Source organism: Lepisosteus oculatus, chromosome 7 (assembly GCF_040954835.1).
Source record: "Lepisosteus oculatus isolate fLepOcu1 chromosome 7, fLepOcu1.hap2, whole genome shotgun sequence".
Lineage (NCBI taxonomy): Eukaryota > Metazoa > Chordata > Actinopteri > Semionotiformes > Lepisosteidae > Lepisosteus > Lepisosteus oculatus.
Genome location: NC_090702.1, coordinates 14415868 through 14441969, shown reverse-complemented (window position 1 = coordinate 14441969; position 26102 = coordinate 14415868). Strand labels below are relative to the sequence as shown.

The 26102-nt window shown below is 35.5% G+C and overlaps 1 protein-coding gene across 2 annotated transcripts in view; it reads left to right on the top strand.

Annotated features, from left to right (window-relative positions):
• Positions 1–26102, top strand: part of frmd4a (FERM domain containing 4A) — a 275536-nt gene that overhangs the window by 57565 nt on the left and 191869 nt on the right. Inside the window, exon 1 of one of the 2 annotated variants that reach the window (XM_015353192.2) lies at positions 398–1239. The exons of the other annotated variant lie outside the window; for it this stretch is intronic. Coding sequence (XP_015208678.1) covers positions 1207–1239 — 33 coding nt within the window. The 5' untranslated portion in view covers positions 398–1206. Of the gene's footprint in view, positions 1–397; positions 1240–26102 lie in introns of those variants that run through there. 2 annotated transcript variants of the gene reach the window in all.

Sequence of the window (26102 nt, the reverse complement as noted above, 5' to 3'; positions counted from 1 at the left end):
CCTCGCAATGTCTGGATCCTAACAAGCATCTTAAGCCTTTTAACTACCTTCTCTGTGAGCTTCATATGTATGAACTGAAGGAGGAAAGGCAGCCCCAGTGCTTGTTATGGGAAGGCAGGCTTTCGTGAAGGGAAGTGTCTTTGACAGTATGGAAATTTTGCAGTTAACACAGAAGCAGCGAGAAAACTCAGGGGAGAAGGTACACAGAAACCTTGCTGGGATGGATCTCTTCGTTATGTGACAGCAGTTGGCAAGAATCTGCAGAGAACCACTGTGAGTGAAATGTGTTGCTGTGGAACGTACCTGACGACTGCAACTGAAACTGAGCAGGAGGGAGGATCTGCTCGGTATAAATGTTTAGTGTCCTTTAGGCAGCCACGGTATTATAGTGATGATTTTAATAGTCTTATTTTCCTCTGTTGACTAGAAAGAGATTTAAGAGGATTTCTCCTAATACCCTGTCATGTCCATGCACTTTAAAACCTGCAGACAGCAGTGTCAAAAGACAGCTATTCCCATCGCTAACCTATTTCTTTTGCACATTTTTCTGTGTGTAAATGAAAAGGAGACGATTTTATATTTGGTCAGTCTTCCTTTTTTTGTCATTTGGATTTAACAAATCATCTGGGCTTAATGGATTTACAACTGGAGGACCATAAATAACTGCAGCAAGGGTGACTAATGACAGACTTTGAATGCTGGTAAAAAAAAATGCTGGTGCGAAGCAAATAATTTAGGTTAGGGGGGACAGTGAGTCATGCACAGTTCAAGGAGAAAATAAAGAGATCAGGTTGCGATTGAATAAAAGTCCTTCTTTTGTTCGGGGAAACAATTGAACCTTGCCAACACCTTCAAGAGGACCCTTGTGACCTGATCACAAGGGTTTGGACTAGAAAGCCCTTTCTCCTTGGTTTTGAATGAACTGCGCGGAAAGGCTGGGGAGCGCTTGTCACTGAACAGAGAACAAACGTAGCTGGGGGCAGAATGTGCAGAGAGACGCACAGAAGACTGTTCCACCAGAAGTGGTGTGGTGTAGCTGAACGGGGGATTTAAGTTAGGCAGATTCTCTATGTGCACGGCACATGTAAATGAAGGAGATCACGCAGAGGGGGTTTTGTTGTGGCATGGTTCTATTTGTGTGAGGATGCTTATGTATCGCAGAGGCACATAAAGGATACTAAGGTCTGGAATGAAAAAGAAGGCAAAATGGAAGGACTTCTTTCGCCAATGAGAACGAAGGTAGGTTCTAAAAAAAACTTAGCTTTTGGTGCTGCTAGGGGTTACTGGAAAGAATGCTTGAGAACAGGGGATGTTTACTGTGAAAGGCGAGTCTCAATCTGTTTCTTGTTTGCCCAGATATGGCACTCAGAAGACCTCAGGTTTCAGACAGAGTATCTTAGCAGGGGTGTTAGCAGGGGAAAAATAGATTGTTATTTTTTTTCTTTCATTCTTGAGAACTGGGTGCCTGAAGAAATAGCAAAGCCTCTTATGTGTTGCCTGTGGATCTGTCAGTAGTTTAACCTCAAAAAGCTTCAAAGAATTGCTGGCAGCTGTTTTTACTTTCTGGAGTGAGCATTTTAGTCATACCTACATTATTTACTTTTCAGATGAAAGAAAAGGCAAAGATTTTTGTTAGAAAATAATGTGAAATTAAAGCTACTTCAAAAATTGCCTGAAGGACTTTTTTTATTCAGGTTTAGTGATAGGCAATTGCTTTGATACAGTATTGCATAATTATATAAGCTTAAATACAAAACTGACTTAATATACAATACCAGTGCCCTAAAATAATGTACTGTATGGTATTTTTTTATTTCTTCATTAGTTAGTTAGTTTACTTTCCATTTCATAATGTTGGAGAAGCTTACTTCGAACTATGCTTTTAAGTGTTTTTCTGTTTCTGAAAGGATAATTCAAATTTTCTAGTCTACAAATAAAAAAAACCTCACCCCTCAAGTGCCAGAACTGTCCTGTCCTTATGAATTCACTTTCTTGCCTGTTGGTACATTTAGGCACACTCTTATCACTTAGAAATGCAAACTATAATATGTATAAAACAAAATTGGTTTAATTCAAATAATGTAAGATATTCAGTTCCAGTAATAAAATTTAAGTAGAAAATGAAATAGCAAGCATTGCTAATTCATTTTGGAGTAATAAATATGCATATGTTTGTGTTCCAGCCGACAAAATATGTTTTGGTGGCCAGATAAAATGGGATTTTAATGTTGTCATTATGTTTGCAAGAGCTGCCCACCAGTATGCTGGTGTGGATTTTGGGATGATTAATGTGCTGTGTGCTTTGCAATATACAGTGACGTCATTTGCTGGGCTTTGTAACTGCATGGTTAAGATTTCTCTGGAGACAAGCTGCTAATTCAACTGTGTAGGAGCAGTGTGCTATTAGAACAGTGTGCTACAAGCCGGGTGTTGGTGCTGTCTTATGTAGTGTTCATGATAACACTTCATTATTATGTTTTCAATTTAGAAGAAAAAAGATGGTTTAGAATTGATACAGTAGTTCCAATGCCCAATACTCTGATTATTCCAGCTGACTTCAGAATTTTTAAACTGATCTAGTCTTCACAGGTTTACCATTTGTAGCCCACCAATCTAGAATGATGCCTTGTACAAAATAACAAGGAGCAGGTGTGGCAGACCCCAGAAGTCTTTTCTATGGCGGAAAAGTGCTTCAGCCTTGGTCTTTTCGGATTTACTCTTGAGTATTAACACAGGATACGGAATACGCAGACCCCACACTTAATTTGGTTGAGCACTTAAAATCATATAACCCCCAACGTGCTGATTGATGTGGCTACTGTGTCTGAGGATGAAGGTTTGCTGGACAGTGCAGCTTGGCTGGGATGCTGTTTGTGTGTCATTGCTCTGCAGCCAGTGCAGGCTAAAATCACTATTAGCAGGCACTCATAGTTAATCCTCATTTGATGGCTTTACAGAATTATCACGCATGATTTCTCTCATATGAACTTTTTGGAAGTTAATCTAAATCAGGTACAGTAAATGGCCTTTTCCCAGGCTATCCGGTGATCTGTTATGGAGAAGCTAACGTCTGACAAACACTTACAAGAATACCTGGAACAGTGTTCTCTATGTGCTCTGCATGCAAACCAAACCATGAAAAGCTTTTGGCTTGCCCTAACTGTCTTCAGAGTGCTTCTGAAATAACCTGAGAGATGTCTTCTTATTCTGAGCTTTTCCAGATAATGACATTCAAATCTCACACTAAGTTAATCATTTTAGAAGACAGCAGCTACAGTTTAAAAAAACTGACTGTGGATTTTGTTTAATCTCTGGGGAAATACTATTTATAACAGGAAAAAGAAAAATGTAATTGTGTATTTTTTTACTGGAAATGTGTAGTACAGTATATTCACATAGAGTATTAACAATTTATTCTAAACAGAAACCCCAAACCCTGACTGAAGGATTGAATTCGGAATGGGTCCACATTGACACTAGCATTTAACAAGATTGGCCATTGCCTATATACCTGATGATCTTCATTCATCACTTCTTTGTTCCAATTCAGAGGACAATTTGTACAAATCTAAAGATTATCTGGTTATTGTACATGTTTAAGAGGTGTTATGTCAAAGCAATGACATTGAAATGATGTGGAGGTTCCTAGAATGGTTTTGCAATGCATTGTATCACCACATATGTATGACATGATTACAGTACTGTTTACCTTTTGTTATTCAAACCATCTTCTAAAATTGTTTATCTGTCTCTTTAGAACATTATCTAGAACATATAGTAACAGCATACAGTCAACCTTGAAATTAAAAAATTAGTGGCAGGGTAGTTTTTGACCTGCTTAGTAGTTTTCAGGATGTACAGCAGAAAAGTAGCAGCATTTTGTCAGCTGATGAAATTAAGTTTGAATACCAGTTCTCAACACAGACCTGAGGATTCCCTTTATGGGGAAAGCAGAGTACCCCTTTTGTTCATTTTTATCTCGTGAAGCCAACTGTCCCCCTATGATCCTTTAAATTCTCTCACTAATTATGCAGCTATTCATAGCTGATTTTAGGAAAATACTGATAGTACTGGTAGGCAAAGGAATAAAATGATTTAATCAATTCAGAAATATTGGCAATTTGAGCAAGACTGAAGGGAAATTCACTGGGGTTAACATCCCTACTCTTGTCAGCCCCAACATGGGTTTTTATTAATCCAAAGGTCCTTTGTCACCATATGGGGTAGTTGGCTTAGGAATTCTGGTACAGAGACTAGAGTGTCACCTACTCTTGTCCTCCATCACCTCATACAGTAGTAAACTGGATTTCCTTTACGGCCTCCCATCTCTGGATCGACTAAGGTCATCACTACATAGATTCTAAACACTGATGAGATAAGCCAGTAAGGCGGTAAATCTTCTACATCCAGGACATCCCCTCCATCTCAGTGATGATGATGTATTGAGTATAACATGGCTTTTAAGACCAGATACTCAGCATTTAGGCCTTCCTCCTGTAGCTTCCCCAGAACATGAAAACACCCAACCTCAGCCATTCAGCTACCTCTATGATCCTCTCTCAAGGGGAAAAAAGCAACTGATTCAGGTTCTCCAAATGTCCAAAAACAGAGCTCCATCCATTCATTTTCAATAATCCCTTACTCCAATTCAGAGCTGCAGTGAGCCAGAGCGTAACCAGGGCAGACCATGGGTATGAGGCTGACACCTTAGATAAGAGTCCGGTCCATCACAGGGCATGATACTGCAGATACAGTATGTTTTAGATTTTGGGTTTTCATGTTCATGTGTATTTGGAATGCAGGCAGTAGGATGGTTTAATATTCAACAAATACATGCAGGTGTCGTTAGGACAACCCCAATAACAATTTGTCCTAATTCCTGGTTATTGTATTTAACAATACCACTACTAATAATACTTCAATGCATTATACAATGGTTTTCATCTCAAAGAGTCTCTTAAGTGATTATGAATATCTTTACACTATGATTATGAATATCTTTTAATCAGTTTGATTAGATTATAAATACAAATAATTCATAAGACACCATCAATTTCAAGAAGCATTGGCAATAAAATGTTTTCAAGAAGTTTTTTTATCTATACATAATTTTGCCATCAGTTTGCATGACCACTTTTTCTGCATTCCTTTTAATCTAATCAGGTTTTTTTGTTCATATAGCTTCAGTACATATAGTTCCCTACAACTTTTTTATAGCCCCTATGAAATCTGAAGAAAAAAAATTTACACAACAAACAGATTTACATTATGTATAATGTGTTTTCCTTAAAAGAATGAGAAATATTATACTGTAATTGTAATAACATTGCCCGGAGCAGTTGAATCTGTCAAACATAATTAATTAAATTCAGGGTCATATTTATTCACACAAAGGTCATGTTTATTCTAACCCATATAGCTTTTAAGTCTTCTTCTGACATGGATTACTGACAAGATGCCTCCTGTAGTGTGCAATGAGGTTATCTCTCTTCTGGGAGGACATTTTTGTCCATTCCTGCAGGCAAAATTGATCTAGGCTTTTCAGACCCTTTGGTTTCTGTTGTTAACTACATTCTTGAGTTCAAACTACAGAGTTTGATTTGATTGAGATGCAGAGGTTGAGATGGGAACATTTATTTTATGTGTGGTCAATCATTTCTTTCTGGATTTATATAAGTGCTTTGGATAAATTTAATGCTGGAATGTCCACCCAAGATAGAGCTCTTTGATGGGGGACACCAGGTTTATGTAAAATATCTTGGCACATGTTGGAGTTCACTCTTCCAAATATTATCTTCAACTGTTACTTTTAGATATGTGGCTGCCTCCTGAATCTCTTGTCTTAAAACCCAATACACTTGTTACGAAGCGTTTTTCAGGACCTCAGACAGCAGAATCCGGAAGGGAGTGAACAGACACGAAGAGGAGACGAGGAACTGGGCTGGTAGATGAACAGGGGGCGTGACCAGTGTGCACTGGTGCTCGGGGGGGCGTGGTCCAGGCAAACAAACCCAAGGAAGTCTGTAGGGAGAAAACCAGGGCGAAGTCCAAAAGTCCAAAAACAATCGTGACAACACTCCTTTAAAACGCATCTACAGTGTATAGTTCTAGAGGCATTGCATTGCCAAAGACCAGAATTTTAATATGCATTTATTTTTGTTGATTTTTTTAAATGAATGTTTAGAGATGTGAATAAATGTGACCCTCCTATTTTCTAGAATTCAATTAATTATGACAAATGTGGCTTTGCTCAGGGCATTTTTATTACAATTACAGTATAACATTTTAGTTTTTTTTTTAGGATGGAATCATCCAATGCATGACTCATTCTGTTATATGATATGTTTTGTTATTATATCACAGAGGGTTAGAAAAATCTGGAGGGTATTTTATTGTGTTCATTGTTGTTCTGCTGAATCTATGGTTTATTACAATTTGGTAGAACTAGAAAAGATGTCAATTAATTATACATAAAGAGGTTAGTGTGTTTTACTGTGTGCAGCAATAGACTGTCTGGACTTAATCATGGGTCTTGTTAATGCATTTATACCTTGGGATTTACATAATTGACTAATAAATCTTAATGTGGTTTCTCCAATGTAAGGCAATGTAATGATGAACAGGGTCTGCATTTAACCAAACACTGTAGATCCTGTTATCACTTTATCCTTTATTTTAAAACACAGATCATCTAAACCTGAACCACAGAAAAAGCCAGAGCTCTTGTTTATTTTAATTATCAATCATTTGAAAGGGTGTCGTTAACCTTATTATAAGCTAACAGCATTTATAATCATATTAAAATTTAATTTAATCTGTTCTTATATAGCTCACTCAATATACTCTTGTGTGGCTACCAAAATATAATTAGACTGGTGTACATTTCAATGAAATATTTGAAGTTGAATCTTAATAGTATGAATGCAAAATATAGCACATTGTGAAATCAACGGCAAAGAAAAAATGCATTGTTTTTTATGTTCGTTGTGTAGCACAGTATGAATGCACAGATTAAGCCTTTCTCTGGACTTTTTAATCTCATTTATCTGGAGAGGTCAATGATTATAATGTACTGTACAGCATCTACAGTACATGAACCATTCATCAAAACCATTCAGGACATGAAGAGATGGAATTTCTTTTATCAGATCTAAATAGTGACAAATTAACATTATTAAAACAGGTGTTGAAAGAAAGGAATCCTGAAAGACTAGTTGCCTTTTTTGCATTAACTTTATTCATGCCCATAGGGATCTCACAGTCCAATGACACAATTCTAGGCTGTGCATTTACAGTATATTATACAGCTTTGCACTGATTTATCCTGGAGTCTCAGATTTAATGGAGATTTTAAACTGACAGCACATGGTATCTTTTAAATGCTGTATCGTATGTTCTTAGCTGTGAAGCAGCACTGTTATGTTATCAAATACAATATTTTACACTACAGTAAATCCATTGATCTATTAAATTTATTTTCACTTGATCATGTTAACTGTTTTACTATGCATTAATCAATTTAATCAAGATACAAAACATCTTTACCAATTGAGCAAACAAAAACACAGTCAGGACTTAATTCACAGATAAAGCAAAGTATTCACTCCAGTTAGAACTGGATTACTGGAGTGTAATCAATTGTAACAGTTCCATACTGTATATTTGTTTCAATGTAATTAGAAATATAGTCAGCCACATTTTAAATTGAGTGTTTGTTTTTAAGTGAACTTTGACTTTTATAGACAATTAATTACGAGTTCTAATACATTACCTCCTCTGTTGAATTTGGTGAACACTAGGGACAGTACAGTGATATCCTGTTCTGCAGTGCTACCTTGCAACTCGTGGTTCCTGGGTCTGAACCATAGGGTTCAGGATCGGGGTACTCTGTGTGTGCTGTTTGCATGATCTCTTCATTGTGGTTTTTCTCCAGGTGGTTTCTTTTCCTTCCATCTTCAAAAGACAAGTTGGTTAATAATGTGTGTCTCTAAATTCTGTGTGTATACTGTATGTGTGAATGCCCTACTATCCCATCAAGGGTGTATTTCTGCCTTTAACCCAGACATAGGCTCCAGCTTGCCCCAAGGCTCACCAGGAATGAGCAGCTTTGTGATGTTGGATGGATTGATTCCACTAATGACACATACCTGTAGAGCAGCCCTAAAATGTTATGGTAAAGGCTTAGACTTTGTAAGCTACTCCAATATTGGACTGCCACCATTCCTCCTACAAACAGTGCCAGATTAGTGAACCTAAATATTATGTTTAAGTCTAAAGACAAGGACTAGTTCTAAAGAAAAGGAGGATGATGCACAGTATTGTAGTAAGGATATTCAATTAGGGGAGTAAGTACCAAAGGTAACAAGTAAAAGATGCTATGCTAAAACTACACAATGCACTAGTAAGACCTACAATAGTGTATATCATTTTGGTCACAATTGATACTTTTCCATGTTCAAGCTAATGTCCAACATTGATGGGATACGAACTGATTCTTAGGCCTATACAGAAAAGACAACATTCTTAGGTTCTTAATTTCTTCTTTAACATGCAAAATCCATCCAGTAACCTATCCAAAAGTGTTTTTCTCTTATGACTCTTGGTATTTTGGTATAGTAGCAATTCAGTTTTTTATATTTACTTTCATTACTAGCTGCTCAGTAATGACTATTGGTACTGTCAATTCAGGGGAATAGAATAATGTGCAATAAAAGAGAGGGCATTGCTAATATTTGGTTGTCATTGTGCTATATTCAAGGTATATTAGTATATATGACAAGTATATGGTCTCAGAGGAATTACATACTGTATGAAAATGTAGATGATGGAAAAATATTGTTAACATTGTACCCTAAAAGAGATCATATCAAAATCAGTATTAGTAAGGAATGGCAAGACTTAATATCCCCCTGAAGACCTTGATTTACATCTGGCTTAGGTATGGGTACCAGATGGTTACATTATCACCAGACAGACTGAGGCATTGAGGGCTTTACAACCTCCACACCAATTCACTGAAGTACTGAAGCTACATTATGCCAGTTGCTAACTGTAAAACCTGGACTGTCTTAGCCTGTGCCAGTTAATTTGGAGCCATCTGGTTTCACTCTTTTTGGGTCATTAGGAAACAAGGTGGTGTTAGCTGGTAGTTCAATATAAACCTTTGTATGAATTACAATACTCTCCCACAGAGTATTGCATCTTTGTCATTTTTACTGATTCTTTTGAAAATGCAAGTCAGGTGCCATTGGCACATATCGGAACCATATGTTAACTTAGCACTGACTAACTGGCTAACCAGAGTTAACTGGTGTCCTCTTTAGCAGCCAGTGTTGAGTATGTCTAGTAGACTGATCAAGGTCTGATTGATTGACGTTATTCAAACACATTTAATTAGAATAAAAAATGACTTCACCAGATCAGTGAGTTTACCAAATGCTTGCCAGATTCCGTTACTCTCTTCATATATCTAAGAGGCCATAAATGACTGTAGAATGATGCAATGTAGTGAACGTGGAATCAAAAGCAAACTTATCAGCTAATTAAAGCTTGTCTCAAAAACTAAGAGAACCTTTTGTCCTGATAAAATTAACATTATACAATAAACAAAGACCACAGACCATTGATGTGACACTGTCTTTCTTCATGGTCTGGCTCACATGATGGATGGATTATATAAAACAAGACAGATAGGCAAGTGAAAAGCAATCTTCTTTCATTTTATGGTGCAATGTGATACTAAATCACCCTGATGTTCTTATTGCCTCAAACATCATGTGCATTTACAGAAAGTAGTCTCTCTCACAGAAAACAGAAAGTCCGTCAGATGAACTAGGAGATGAAACTTTGAGTTATATAATCCTGTAAGGTGTGTGTGTTCTAGATAAAGTGTCCTCTTCATACACTTTAGAACAAGTGGCATATTCATGGATGTCTTAAGTAAAATTAATGATTTGCATTCGCTCAACAAGCTAGCTTTGCTAGGTTAAGAGATAAGATCACTTTATTAGCCATATACAATTTCTTGCATTAGGAATTTGTCTTTCTCCACATTCCCCAGCTTGCTCTCCATGAGACATACAGACAGAGAAATGCTTGGAGTCAGAGTGCAGGGCCAGCCATTGTACAGCACCCCTGGAGCAGGTGGGGTTAAGGGCTTTGCTCAGCCGCCCAACAGAGTAGGATTCCTCTACTTGCCACAGCATTTGAACCAGCAACCTTGCAGCCACAAGCACAGATCCTTAGCCACAGCGCCAAAGCGCCACCGCTCCGCCCCTTTGGTTATTGTTACTTAGGTTATTGGTTACTTCAAATTGTTTTTTGTTTTTGTCAATGTTATTGTCAAAACAGAAAAAGAAATCTCTTTTCAATTATTGATTATAGTTAAATATGTCTCAAAATATTTCATTCCGTTTTTCTTATTACAGATTTCAGAGCAGTCCGCAATGATTTGGCAAACATGATCGTACATTGTAATGGTGCTGCTGTGCTTGCAATATTTTGTCCAGATCGTCATCTTTAAAAATTGTCATCTTAATAGACAGCCAAACTCACTATCTAGATGTCATTTTATTTTAAGCACAGGGGTGCATCCTAAAGGTTGATGTCTGTCTGACATCACATACTGTACAGTGGCTAGAAACACCTATTGTAGATTAACATAGACATTTGTATTGCATCTCCCTTTAGTGAACAGTGTTTCCTAGCAGCATCTAGTGACAGCACCAAGGCACAAGCTTCAAAGGACACATACCCTGACTAAATGCAAGTCAGGATTATGGAAATATAAATTCAAAGCCACATAAGGATGAAATGCTGAATTACAAATGGAGCAGTAATATCTGGTAGTGTAATAAAGCATACATACAGAAGTCTTTAAACAAAATGTTAAAATATGTTGTGAATTGTTTTTAACATTTAAAAAATAAATATTTATTGCAGGTCCAGAAAATAAATTATGATTACCCTAACTCACTTAAGAAATAATTATAATTGAATTCACTCATATAGCCTTAATATGGAAGAACTAATACAGCCTGTCAAGGGTGAGTGAACAGCCATCTTGAGATCATTAGGGACAAAGTGAGACTTAATGATTAATATTCCAACTATTAAACAGAAGAAGAAATCTTGTTTCAGTGAATAAATCCATATTAAAGCACAGAATGTTTAACTTTAAAGTTATAAATGCTGGTTTAAAACACTGTCAGATTTCACAGCAACTATTATAAATTATAAACATAAGAAATATTTGAATATTTGTCTTTATTTTAAAGAAGGATCATGGGCTCACCTTTCAATGGGCTTTTGCTTCAGTTAAACATTTATAGTAATTTGTTTTCTAGCTCTCCTTGGGTTGTTTAAAAAAGCTGTGAGCAGTTGCCATAGCACTGACAAAATATGAACATACTGCACAGCTGTCCTTGTCGAATCAAAGACTCCAGGCACTGGGGTTGGTTTTGTACCACTGAACATCGCATCTGTGTTGTTCAAGTGTCAGAGAACAGTAAAAGTGTCTTGGACTCTTTCAGGTCATGTTCCTGGCTGGGTGAGCAGCACTAAAGCAGTATAGGGTTGACACTGGTCAGACACTCTTCAGTAAAACAACATGTTCATTCATGACCTGAAGCATCCTGAGCTGTCAGAAGAAATTTGTTCTCATGCCCATCTCAAATTCTGTAGGATTCTTCTTTTCAGGTGCAGTCACCTGAAATATTCTGCTAGTGATCACTTCAATATTTTATAATCTTAGAGTGTCATATACAGTTTATATACAGAGCAGTAGTTACAATTAAACCTGAATTGCAATGATTTAAGGCATGTTGTTTAAAAATGTTCATTATTTGTTCTCCTATGAGTGATCTGACCATATTGCTAATTCTGGTTTATTAATAACCTTTTAGATTTAGTTTATAATTATGTAAGTATTTACATTTTGTTTATAGAAATTTGATTAATTTTAACATAATGTCCAATATGTTCAGAATTCAATGACCAGATCGCATGCAAACAATCACATTACACTTGACTTGGGGTGCTGGCACTGGCTTCCTGTCAGGTTTTGAGTTGATTTAAAAATCCTATCAAGGACATCAGAGAGTTACCTACCCTAGATGCTTTTAATATCTACACTCAAAACCTTTCTTTTCAGAAAGGCATTTCATTTACTTTAACTAGTGTCTGTATCTGCTCCATTTCCAATGACCTTGTATCTTCTGTTGTACCTCTTGAGCTTCTTATATGCTTATTTTATCATTTTCTATCCTTATTTTACACCTACTGTAAAGCACTTTGAGATGTTACTTTTAAAGACACTACAGTATATACAATAGTTATAGTTTATTATTATTAAGTTTATTATAATTATATGTGTCATAACACAAATTAATTTAATTTTAATGATAGTAGTGAAAGGAAGGAAAAATTGTATGTTATTGTTCTGTATAAAGTACATTAATTAAGTTACCCCTATTATAACAGTTTATGTTTTAAGCATACTAAATTGCTGGTAACATGTTATATGAGAAAATTAGGCTTGTTATAGCCATTACAAAGGAAGCCGGGTTTTCAAATTAAAACTTGGTAAAAAACCAAAATTAACTGCCCATTTCTTCTTATTCTAGATGACTGTAAGTAATTTGTATAAAGATGCCTATAAGTGGATCCTTGAAGCCTGATGACTCCATTTTCTTGTTCAGAACAATTACTGAATCTGCATTTATTTTTCTTGTAAGAAAACCTGGGTTTTATTTACAGTTATAAATTATTCACAGAATATGGAATACTACATAAATAATTTACTGTAATGAGACGCAGTTTATTCAATTAACATATTAAATCCTATTCTCTTCAATCTCTCTGTAGCTGGAATTGTAGATGTTGAGGATATTAAGGCAAATCAAGAACTTTGGTTTTTAGAGTTTGTCCTTTGACTTAACCGAACAACGGTTTGGGAGTTACAATGAAGATCTATTTTCTTTCTGGGAAACCCAATTGAGAGTCCCTGTGATGAGTTCACCTCAGGAATCAATTTTTTGCACAGTAATGGCATTTTAAATTAAATTTCATACCATGCGGTTTCCAATTGACCCAGCAGAATATTTGAATAATGATCAGTTGGAGCTGAAAGATTGGAGGCTGCCGACACTTGACTGTCAGGCGCAAATTAGTTACGGGTTAAAGGTTTATGAAGGAGTGCAAACCCAACTGGATTTCAGCTCATGTCTTTACTATAAGAAAGCACTGTTGCAAAGTGAAAGAGTGCAAACAGACAAAATAAAAAGATTTTATCCTTTCTCTAGGCATGATTCTGGGGTCACGTACTGTAAACAGGCCCAAGTTGGCTTACATGACCTTAGTGTATTCTGCATCAAAAAAACATTAAAAAAAAAACCTTTCTACAAAGTTAAAGAAATGTTAGACATTACCAGGGTAGCACCTTTGTATTCCATGTCTTCAGGGGCTTTAGGAGTTTCCTGTATTTATATATTTACACTGTAAATCAGACTAAATTATTATTTGAGAAAACTTCAGAGTCTGCTTATTTGTACAGAATATGTGTTTGCTGCACTTCTGAAATAATAGGGACTACCTTGCACAAAATACTTCAGATAAATAGTTCAGGTAGGTAGCTGCATCAGCATGTGTAGGCTGCAAAGGAACAAGTAAAGGTTTACTCGATGTGTCACTTCATATACTTCTTCTTATACTTCAAATAAGGTTTTAAAGAGAAACATAAAAGCTTTTTATTTGATTTAAAAAAATAGTTCCATCTTTGGGTGTGAACTCAAGGTCTATTTGTCAGCAGCTAAACCTTTTCTCTGTTGAAAGATAAGTTACATACCTATGCAAAGCCAGTGGATGGAATGTAATTGGGTATCTGTCATCTTACTGTACTTACATCAAGGCAAAAGAAGTGTGTTATCAATCACCAGAATAATATCACCGGTAATGCTGGTAGCCTTTTAATGTTTTATGTTGTCATGGTAACTTTCCTATGAGCTGTACAATTTCCTGCTTGATCAGCTCATGTCATTTCCTTGGCCGTTTTATGTTCTACAGTCTTGATTTCCTCAATACAAAATGAGGAACACACATGTTATGACATTTAAAAGGTTGCTTTTTGGAAAGGGTTTGATTGATAATGTGTTTTAGGTGTAGCCAATTTCCATCATCAACACTAATCAGTTCTGCTTTAATTTCAATTGCATTATTTGTAATAGTAATATTTGTAATTGCAATTAAATGAGATTCAATAATAGTGATAATTAATGATATACAGTATTCAGACCCAATTTAAAATAAAAAAAGATTAATCACAGATTCCAAATGTTACTTAAAGGCATATTTTTTACTCCACAGAGGCCTTACCAGGTTAATAATAGTCATCATCAAAAACTGGGTTTTCATTCCATCTGGCAGGGTACAGTAGGTCAGAGATTTTATTTTATCTGGACTTTAATCTGTCATAGCTGTCATTGTTTCTGGGTCTCCGGTTTATGGGAATCTTTATCTGTAAGGAAAAAAAAGGATTGAAAAAAACTAAAAGAAACCTTTAGAATGATTAGAAAAAGTCACAAGTAAAACAATCGGTGATTCTGAAAATAAGAGTGCAGGGCTACTTAATTTTATGTCTACCCCATCAAAATGCCCTCTCAGATACGTGGCTTACCTTGTCTGAAAATAATCAGAGTATGTGCTGTAGTACTGTTAAAAAATCCAAATAAAACTGAACAAGCTAATGAGCGTATGTTTGTGCTTTTAGACCTATACTGAATGGACTGAAAAGTACAGTATGTAAAATATATAATAGTATGTGGTGTACACTTACAATAAATAGCAGTGCAGGAATGGAATCTACTGGAAATATTTATGAAATAGTCCTCTGATTACTATGGTAATTGAAATGTAAATTATTTGATTAATCTCTATTTTCACAGTGCCCAACTGTACTGCTTTCTAAGTCTCTTTGAAAATACAACTTAGTAAATAAGCCTCCAAGCCTAATTTTTTCATCAAGCTTTTAAAAGCCTCTTTGGCAAAATCCAAAGAGTTACCTTCTTTAATTTTTAAACAGCGGGTCCCAAAACGTAATTTTAATCAAATTGAAAGAGTAGCTTTCAATTTAAAATGCAATTTTCTGCCATGAACGGGAGACTGATGCACATAAAAGAACTGTTACTCTCATTGATACATCATTACATGTTCCTATTGGCCAATCTTAGTAGTTCAAGGACTGAAACTATCTCCAACAATGAAAGTAACAAGTCAGATGAATGTCAGAACCTTATTCTACTAATTAGTTCATATATTTTGATTTATTTATACAAATTTATACAGTTTTCCCAATTCTAAATAACTAAAGAAACAGCACATTTAAATAGATAATCCATTAATCTGTTATTACATTACAATGACAATTAATCAAATCCTAGCAATCCTTATGGACAGTACCTTCAAATTTCAAGTTATCTAAGCCTGGTATAAGTTACAACTTACTGGTCAAAATCACATTCATGCTACTATCACATGTTTAGATTTTAGAATTTCATTCCTGGTTTCTATAAAACAGGTTCTTTCTATTTGAGAAACAAATCTAGAAATAAGAAAAAATCAGAAAACTGCATTAAGTATCCCGCCACATATTTTTTTATATTATTAAGATTTTTCCTGTTTTTAAACAATTCTATTAGTAAAGTACTATTTACATCTTATATATGCATTAGATCCATGTATTTACAGATGATACCAAGCAATGCACTGAAAACTAAAATATGTTTTAACTTATTTGCATTGTGCATATTACTGTATTATGAGAAATTGTATCATATTTGCATAGCACATGTGAACTTACTTGACATTATCATTCTTTCATACAATTACAGTACATGCCAAGAAATTATTTACAGCTTAGCAAGTTTAACTATTAGATTTCATGTTGCCTCCTGTTTGTTTGCAGATGAGCATACAAATCTACAGCAGCTCAGCAGAGAAGAAAAGACCAGGCAGCAATCACATCCTCCATCACTTTTTAGTTGTTTATGACACAAAAAAATCCACAAGAATATTAAAGCATGTCAGTGATGCATTTAATCATTTTTTTTACTTAACACATTAAATATCTACTGCCATCATCTTATCTGCATAGAGCTTAGTAATCATTTAAAAATAGGATATTTCTCAAAAGTGAATAAAAGGCCAATACTACAGTGTAACGTAATGGCTCTTACAGAACTAACTTTGTGAGGTCTTATCATTTAAATTTAGGAAATATTTGATTTTTAATTGTTGTCTTCCTTGAATTTCTTCCATTTTTAAGGAAAACAAAAGAAATATACATACAGTAAGAATTAAACTCTTTCTGGCAATCTCTCATAATAACTTTCCAGCTGCTTTTACTGATGAAGAGTCAGGAAGATGTTGCAATTACAACCAATGAATCATTTACTCCGTAGTTATCAGTATGCACATAATCCTCAGTACATGCATATTCTTTATTATCGCCTCACATTTCATCAATAAATATTGCAGCTTGATGGGTGACAGCTTGATTAAATGTGTTACCCCACAACAACCTTTGCAATAGATGCTGACCTTGTGTAAATTCTGGATAATACATCACTGGCTGTGACAAGCAGCACTGTTTCATTGAAAAAAACTTGGGGGACACAAATGGAGATGTATTTAATATATTTTTGGCGTTGGAGGCCCATATACAGTATTACAGCAAAACAATTATTTTTCTGTCATTTCAGCATTTCAGCGCATAATGTCTACAGTACTAATCTAAATGCACAATATTTTAGCAACAGTAGCTGTTCAGAATTGGATTCAAGAAATTGAAACCCTGCTTCTAAATGAATTAACTGATAGAGGAGGCAGTAATTTATTTTTTAGGAAAAGCTTTTTAATTTAGTAATTAGTTCACCAGAGTATTCCACTTTCATTGCGTGACACGGTATTGTTATCGCCTGAAATGTACTTTAAATCAGGCTATGAAAGACATTTAGGACATCTGGTTTAATGATAATAGTAAAGTTACTTTTGAAATGTAAGGCCTAAATTCCCTATGAGAAACATGCTACAGAAAAAAGAAACACTTCTCTTGTCTTGCTTGTTTCCATGATCCTGCACAACATTTAAACTGTTTTACAAATCAATAAATATTTTTGAAAAAATCATGCACAGGAGCATTTATTAAGAGCGGAATTTTGTTCATTCTGAGACAGGTGGAGCACCTACTGTATTTCTGTTGTTGTCTTTTGTAATTCTCAGACATTTGCATACATCTCAGTCTTCATGCTAAACTGAACTAAGTCAGAATTTTCATTTTCACCGAGACAGCTGTGAAATTGTATGCTCTGTTTTTAATAGATATGGCATGGTGAATTTTAATGAAGGTGAAAGATCATTTTTTAATTATCACACAACTTGGATTATACGAGGTTGAAACCAAAGCAATTGCATCGTTATCACAAAGGGGGCACATTCTAGAAAAAAGGGATACAATTTTTTTTATTTAATTTTTAAATTTAGTTGTATAGGCTGAAGATCTCTGAAAAGCAAGACAAATACGTATACTTTCTGTATATGGTTATTACATATTTGAAGACTGTACTAATTTTCTGTGCCCCATTTCTGCATGTAATTTTTTGTGCTTCACTGAGATAAAATGATTTTAAAAGGACCAGTTTTAATGCTGTTCATCACTTCACACATTTATGCCTTGAAGATAATTCAATTGCACTCTTCATTACAGTTGTACTACAAATGAAGGATGGCTAAAGCAGTATGGATATTATTTATTAGTGCCAAGACAGAGGTTTGAAAACCTCAGCAAACACTGTATACAGGGAATTTTGGGACAACAAAAGTGATTAATTGTACATTCCATGAGACATATAAAGCCTTCATATTATGCACAAAACATAACTAACACAATTAGTTAAGGATTGTTTAATGTGTCTTGCTTACAAACATTAAAATGTTATCCTTATAACAGTAATATACTTTAAATGCACAGAGAAAATCTGATTTTGTCATAACCAATGTAATTCCCAGAAAACACAATCATCAAATTACATAAGTTCTAATATAAAATTTCCTAAAATCCTCAAAAAGCTGAATCCAACACTTCTCATTATAAAGAAAATGAAGGCTACTTTCAGGAGGCTACTTTAGGCTCAGGAGACAGACATAAGTTTAAATGTAATGGCTGAAGATCTGCATCTTCAAAACCTTCAGAAACACAAACTGGCATCTTCAGGATACAAAGTTGAACTACCATTCATTCGCTGCATGTGTACGGCACTCATGCCTGGGTGTTAAGGGTGAACCACAAAAAAAGGTGACTCTGATTTGTCCAATTACATTTGAAAGACAGCTGAAACCATGCCTTGTGGTCACATTATGCCAAAAATTGAGCTTTTTGAATAAGCTTATTCTCAAAATGATTGGTATAAAAAAGATGAGGCTCATGTTGAGAAAAAATATTTCCCACAGTAAAATATAGCAAAGGGACTGTTATGTTTAGGAGTTGTTTTGCTTCTATGAGCCATGAAGGCCTTGTTTAGACAGGAGGAATCATGAGCTCCAGAACATACCGGAACATTTTGCCCTAACACCTGGTTCCCTCCATCAAGAAACTTAAGCTTAGCCAAAAATGGACATTCCAGCATTACACTTATCCAAAGCATTCATCCAAAAACCTAAAGAAATGATAAACCGCACACAAAATAAATGTTCTCCGTTAACCTTCTCAATCCCCAAGCCTCAATCCAATCTCAAATTTATGGCTTTTGCTCAAGAAGGCAGTTCACAAACAGAAACCAAAGGATCTGTAGGGCCTAGTTGCAAATCTGTCTGGATGAATGGTCAAAAATCACCCCTTAGAAGTGCCAGAACCTCATGGCACTCTACAGGAGGTGTTTTTCAGTGTAATCCATGTCAGAGGAGGAATGACAAAATACTAACCACAGGGGTGTGAATTAAAGTGACCCTCCTGTTTTCTGGAATCCAATTATTCATGACAAATATGTCTGCTCTGTGCAGTTCTGTTTAGTCCTGACAGTTTTAGTTTTGTTTTAAGAAACAGACATTACCCAATCCAAGATTTATTTGTATTATATCATGTTTTTTGCTCCTATTGGGGATATAAATAAATCTAGAGCATTACACATATTCAGAAACAGTTTGGGTTCTGTGTAGTCGGCAGAGAGCACATCTTTTTGTATCTCATAGGAAATGTATATCATTTTTAATGCCTTGGAATCTTCTACTGAACTTTTTTTTAAACATCCCATTAAAGAAACAGCTACTAGGAGGTAACTTCACTTCCAAATGTACACCATTTGACAAAGAAATCTTAGAACTATAGCTGTATTTCTGCCAGGATATTAAAACAATGTATTACTTGACAATACATTTGCATTAAATCATATCATGTTAAATTGTATTACCCTGACCCTGGAATATTCACTTTACCTCATTCAGTAAATGAGCAGCTGTAACTCTTTTTCTTACAGGCAGCTGAAGTGAAAAATCTACAGTATATGTACTGTATAATCACATGCTGTCAATGTATTGTATTGCTAGAAGAGAGGTTTGAAAACATTAACCATAGCCATACAAATCAAAATCACAATCAGAATATACAGTTTTTCTCTTGTTTGAGAGCAAAAGGCTAGATGTGGTCAGAAAGCAAGAGAAGAATATTTGTGTTTACATTTTAAACAAGACATATGAAGATATTTAGGCCTAAAACAAACTACTGGATGAGTTACCACATTATAAATATTACACATGAACAAATACCAGAATGCTAATATATTTCACTAATAATACCTACAGTAAATGCTTTATCAGCAATGGGTAATTGTCATATATAGTGTGCTATTTTAATTTAGTGAGTGAGTTGGCAATAATATACTCTAATAAGCAATGTGAATTTATGACATAAGGACAGTTACAATGGAGAGGCCATTTGGCCCATCCAGTCAGTTTGGCAGTTAGCCACTAATTGATCCAAGGATCTCATCCAGCCATTTCCCGAAATAAGCCATGCTATCAGCTTCAACAGTGTGCCTGAGCAGCTTGTTCCAGACTAACACCATCCTTTGAGTAATGTATTGCCAACTTTTCTTAGTTTTAAATGCACTTCTTCCTGGTTTCCACATGTGTCACCTGGCTTGTGTTTTGCTTTTCGTTCTGAAGATGCCTCCTGTGACTTTGTCAATGGCTAAAAGACTAAAGACTAAAAGGTTTCAGTTCCTGCAGCTGGCCAGAATAGAACATTCCCTTAAGCTTCAGAGTGTATCTGGTTGCTTTTCTCCAATTCCAGGGCAGCAATGCCTCTTGTATAATGTGTTTTCTGAATGAGGCCTTACTAGTGATTTGCACAATTTTAAAGTACAATGAATCAAATAAAATAATATTCTTTAACGTATCTTAATATTTTTTTTGCCTTTTTAATCGCTTCCCTACATATTCTAGATGTGACTGATGTATGAATCTAGACATCTAAGTGTTTTTTTTCATAAATACTGACATACTGTACATTATGTTGATTATATATACTGTACATGCACATGTAAATATTGTGACAAACCCATAACTGCAAGGTTGTGGGTTCACATTTCATGATTGGTGCTACTATTGTACCCTTTAGCAAGGTGCTTCATTCAGAATACTCTTGCAGAGAGGCCTAATTTATAGCTGTTTAAAAATATAAATTGCTTTTGCAAATACATCAGCCAAAAAAATTAATATGATGAATAACACAAATTTATTTGAGGAATGACTTTATCAAGAAGTTTTTTGTGTGAATATCAAGGAAATGGAAGACGTGAATAGCATATCTTAAAAACTAACGCTCTGGTACCCATTTACTGACCTGAATGGAACACTAAGGTATGGTTTTACACATATGTTAGCAAGCTGATAACCTTATCAAGTATGGCCAAGGGGAGCTTTAATATGAACAGTTATTAAAAATGAGGAAGAGCTGCAGCCAAATAATTTACCTTTTCATAAATAAAATGGGACTCTGCCCTCACTATAATGAGTTTTCTACCAACGTCATTTTTATCCCTTGTATAATGAGGATAACCTCAAATAATGAAGCTATTTAATAACCCCCTTGTGCAATTTTAAATAATTAGAATTATTGCACCCACAGAGTGATTATAAAAGTGAAACAAACGAAGGACGGCCCAGAGCTGTGAAACTGAACACATTTTAATAGCTTGTTTACTATCGTCTTTGTATCTGGGAGCAGCTTGGAATTGTGGGTGGGTGTCTGTTGTTATGGTTACATAACTGTGACTGGAAAGGCTCTAACCCTGTGGCACAAAGCATTTTCTCAGGGAATTAGCAACTGATCATTACAGATATTATATATATTTAACTACAGGAAGATAGTAACAAGTAAGCCAAGGAAGGTGTTGGATGTGTTTTAGACATGGAGGAAGCAGGTTTGGTGAAACTCCTCCTTTGTTTTAATCCACATTTCCAGTTTATTTTCATAATGTGATAGTTCAGTGATAATAGAAGCTGGTAACAGCAATAAAGAATCATGGAAACAGAAATGACAACATTAGAATTTTTGTTTTACTGGTAGTCATTTTGAATGCTGATATTGTCTTTGTGAGACTGAAGATACAGATCTTGATAGTTTTGTTGCAGTGCATATTATATTTCTGATGAAAAGTAAAAATTCATCAGCTGTAAAAAAAAGTAACCTGTAATTAAAAATGGATAGGCTTTTAAATGCCTGAATTTGAAGTTTGAAGCAATTTGGTTGACAATTACAATTTGGTTTGACAGTATTTACCAAAGGAAGCTTTGTCTCAGCTTGAAGCTGGCCTGAATCCCTCTCTGTCTCTAACCACAGATCACAGCTTTCTCCCCAGGAGCAGGTGAGATCACACAGATGACAGACAGGAGAGAGCTCACTGAGGTTCTGATCAGAGATTGCATATCTTACTGTTTTCTGTTTTGTTATTGCTAGTCTGTTGTTAAAGTTTCAACGCACTTGGTTATATTGGCAAACAGTAGACTACAACTTTTACGATTCAAGCAAACTGTCTGAGGAAATCTGACAAACTAAGAGAAAAGCAGTACCATGAACAGTTTTCAAATCCTTTATCGCTAATCTTCATCTATACAGTACCTACAGTATACACTAATTAGCAGGGTTCTGTGAAACACAGCACTGCAGAAAATCACAGATTACCATAAAGGTTTAAGTAAAATTACATGCAATGTATAAAAGTGTGAGCAATGTCAGTCAATTGCCTCAACATACCTAAAAAACTGCAACTCAGTTTAAAAACCTGTCAGGATCACAAGACAAATGCAGTTACACAACTTAAAGTGTGGAGACAGCATGTGGAGATGCAGAAAGCTACATTCCTTGGAGACTTGCAACATGCCTTTCAAAGTATTGTTCCTAAAACTGCCACTGGGCCCCTTGCTCTTCAGCATTTACATGTTCCCACTTGGTCAGCTTTTAAGATCACATGGCCTCAGCTTTCATTTTTATGCTGATGATACCCAAATATACATCCATACCAAACCTGATGCTGATATGGCTGTCTCTATTCTATCTAATTGCATCTCTGATATAAAAATTTGGATGACTCAAAACTTCCTTCATCTTAACTGTGACAAGACTGAAGTGATGCTTATTGGCATCCCCCATCAACTTAGTAAAGCCAGTCCTGTAACCCTATCTGTAGATGGTTCTGTACTTGAGCTTCAATCAAAATTGAAAAACCTTGGGGTTATATTCGATTCTGGCTTAACATTCGACCCACATGTGCAGCATACTGTCAAAACATCTTTTTTTCACCTTAGAAATATCGCTAGACTACGCCCTATGCTATCATTAACTTTAGCTGAAAAGCTGATCAACACATTTGTATTCTCTCGAATTGACTACTGTAATGCTCTACTCGCTGGGGTATCTAAATCTACTCTGAACAAACTGCAGTATGTCCAAAATTTTGCAGCCAGAATCCTGACCAGGTCTAGTGCAAGTGATCACGTTACTACTATCCTGGAGTCCTTGCACTGGCTTTCGGTCAAATTCCGTGTAGACTTTAAAATCCTCATGCTCACCTATAAGGCTCTGCATGGGTTGGCACCTCAGTACCTGTCTGAACTGTTAACGCCCTACTCCCCACCTCGCAACCTTCGCTCTTCTAATTCTGGTCTCCTTACTGTCCCCCAAGCCCATCTACATTGTATGGGTGACAGGGCCTTCTCCTGTTATTCCCCTAAGCTCTGGAACTCTCTCCCCAAGGATATCAGAGAGTCATCTTCACCCCTCTGCTCTTCTTAGTACCATCGTCCACAGTCTCCTCTATATATTGTAATTGTGTTTTATCTTGTGTATTCTTTTTATTTATTGTTGTTGTCATCCTGTAAAGCGCTTTGAGAAGCCACCTTTAAAGGTGCTATATACAATTAAGTTTTATTATTATTATTATTATTATTATTATTATTATTATTATTATTATTATTACTTACAGAATAGGGATGTGTGTTGTAAGATGTTAGCAAAATACAGCACTTCAACCAGAACCCTGCCTGCAACCTAAACTGACCTTTCTTCAGTTTTTTCAAAAGCTGAAATACAGTAAAAATGCATATTAAAAACTAAAGAAAGAGGAGGTTATTTTATTTGATCAGTTTAATTATATAACCTCTATTCATCATAAATATGTAGACAAAAAACATTTGTTATATTTTTGTCATTTACCGAATTTAGTTATTCATTTGATTATTCAATTAATTCTATTGCGAAGACAGAGCTATAATGAACCTGACAGAGAAATGAAACAGTCACACATGGCCAATCTCTGAGACACATAATACAGCAACTTTCTCTTTACGCCATGACAAATCAACCAATGAAATCGGTCACACACACTTATCATTACTGTATTTCCCCTGATTTCACCTCTCCCTGACATTCACTCCTTGACCTCTCACAGCAGGGTTTCCAAAGCACAGAGATCTTGTAAAGGGAGCTAATTTTCCAGTTTGTACAAAGGCGAGACCATTAAAACATCCGATCTGAGCATAATTTCAGTGGTCAATTTAGGGAATCAAAATTTAATGCACTATGTTCAAAACTCAGTAAAACTGATTACTCAGTAGCTCAGTTAGATCCTAATGTGAGAGAGAGATGAGATGTGAGGATTTGGCATAGCTCGCCTGGCTGAGGGAATTAGCAAGACTGCCCAGACTCCTCCTCAGTGTTGTGAGGATTGAGCTTGGGAGTTACTGCAGTGCTATACAGTAGGTGGTGGCAGGGAAACAACAGAGATACACTCAGTTACAAGAGTTATATATGCAAGTGAATTGTGCGAAATTAAAATCTACCTTTCCTCCCAAATTTCTGTTATACATTTGTTATAATTCCATTTCTTATTATTTGACAAAACCACTGCATTATGCATTGTCCACGAGAACTTAATAATGTTAGTACTGTAAATGTATGGCTTCTACAGGCATTACCTGATACAATTATGAATATGCTAGGTAGTCTTCATTTAGGTCTTGTTTTATATAGTTTTCCTAGGTGCGTTTTTTCAAAGTGAGTTTCAGTTGCATTTCATTATTTTCAGAACGTTTCCAGAGACAGAAAATATGTCCCCAACAGCAACAGGGACATCCTTATTTATTTAGTAAGCCATTTGAAGATCGCATTAAAAAAAACCCAACTGTGGACCAGTTTCCTATTTTACAATTCAAATTCCACTTCAGTTCTGTATTTCAAAGGCCTTCAGAAGTGTGATCCAAGTCACCTCCCTGAACTGGACATCTGCTAGAAGATCAAGTGCATTCTGAGCTCTGGTACAAACAACTTAGCTTCCAGATGTCAAAAAAATCAACCACAATTTCCCAGCTGCATATATTTTATGTGTTTACTTCTAAGACAATTTTTAAGGTGACATTGTGTACCCAAAATGTGTTTTTAAGTTTGAGGCTGTTGAATCATTGTTTGGCTTTTGATGCAAACCAAATGCAGTATCTTCTAGATTTATTATAGTCATTAGACATATAACTGAATGTTTCATACAGAAGTGTGAAACAGAATAATTCAGCACTTTTTAATTAAATGAGACACATACAGTGCTACAGTTCTAGCATTTACAGTACAGTAATACTGCCACATAAACAAGTAATCACAAGAAATTCAATCATGTAAATGTATTTATTTTTAAATTTAACACAAGAAAATACTGTGTAAAGGGAAATTCATTTAGTTATCTCTATAGGTTCTGATTCTTAGCAAAAAACCTACACCTTTATGTTCAACCTGGAAGGCATGTAAAGAAAATCCTATTAACTTCAGATGCAAGAGAGAGGGATTTGAGTTAATCTTGCAACTGAGGAATTGTATTAATATGAGGTGAAAGGTACCATGGAATGTATTTTGTTTACAATCCTGCTTCAGATTATGAAGATGGTAGCTTCAGTTTCTTTTAAAACGGTACACAGTGCATGCTGATTCTACTTAGACAAAACCAAGCAATTTTTTTTCACTTTTACCAGCAGAGTGCGCCCTTACATGAAATGCATTTAACGTGATACAAGTAGCAGTTAGAAAATGCCTTTTGAGAACAAAGCTCACAATCAGAGAATATGTAAGATGCATTTTTAAATATCACTAATACAGTACATTGTGGTCTGTCATGAAGAAATATTAAAGAATGTTTTTGCCTGGCACAATATGTACAATTTGTAGGCAACAACCTACTTTCTGAAATAGGAAGATCTCTGTTCCAGTTTATATTAAGTCACCAAATGGGAAATCATTACAGCAACTGAGATTTATGAAGTATCCATCATCTACTTTGATTCTATCAGTGTGCCTTAAAAAGGGGAACAGTCCCTTTGATCACATGAATTATACATAACAGCATAATGTTTCCTCAGCTGTCTCGTTACTGCACATTACGTGTTGATATCTAATAAATAATTAGCAATTTATTCATGGATGTCTTATGATCCCACTAGTCCAACCAAAAGATGATTAGAAGGATTTATGATTTCCCACACTGGTCGTTGCCGATTTTTGCTGAATATCAAAG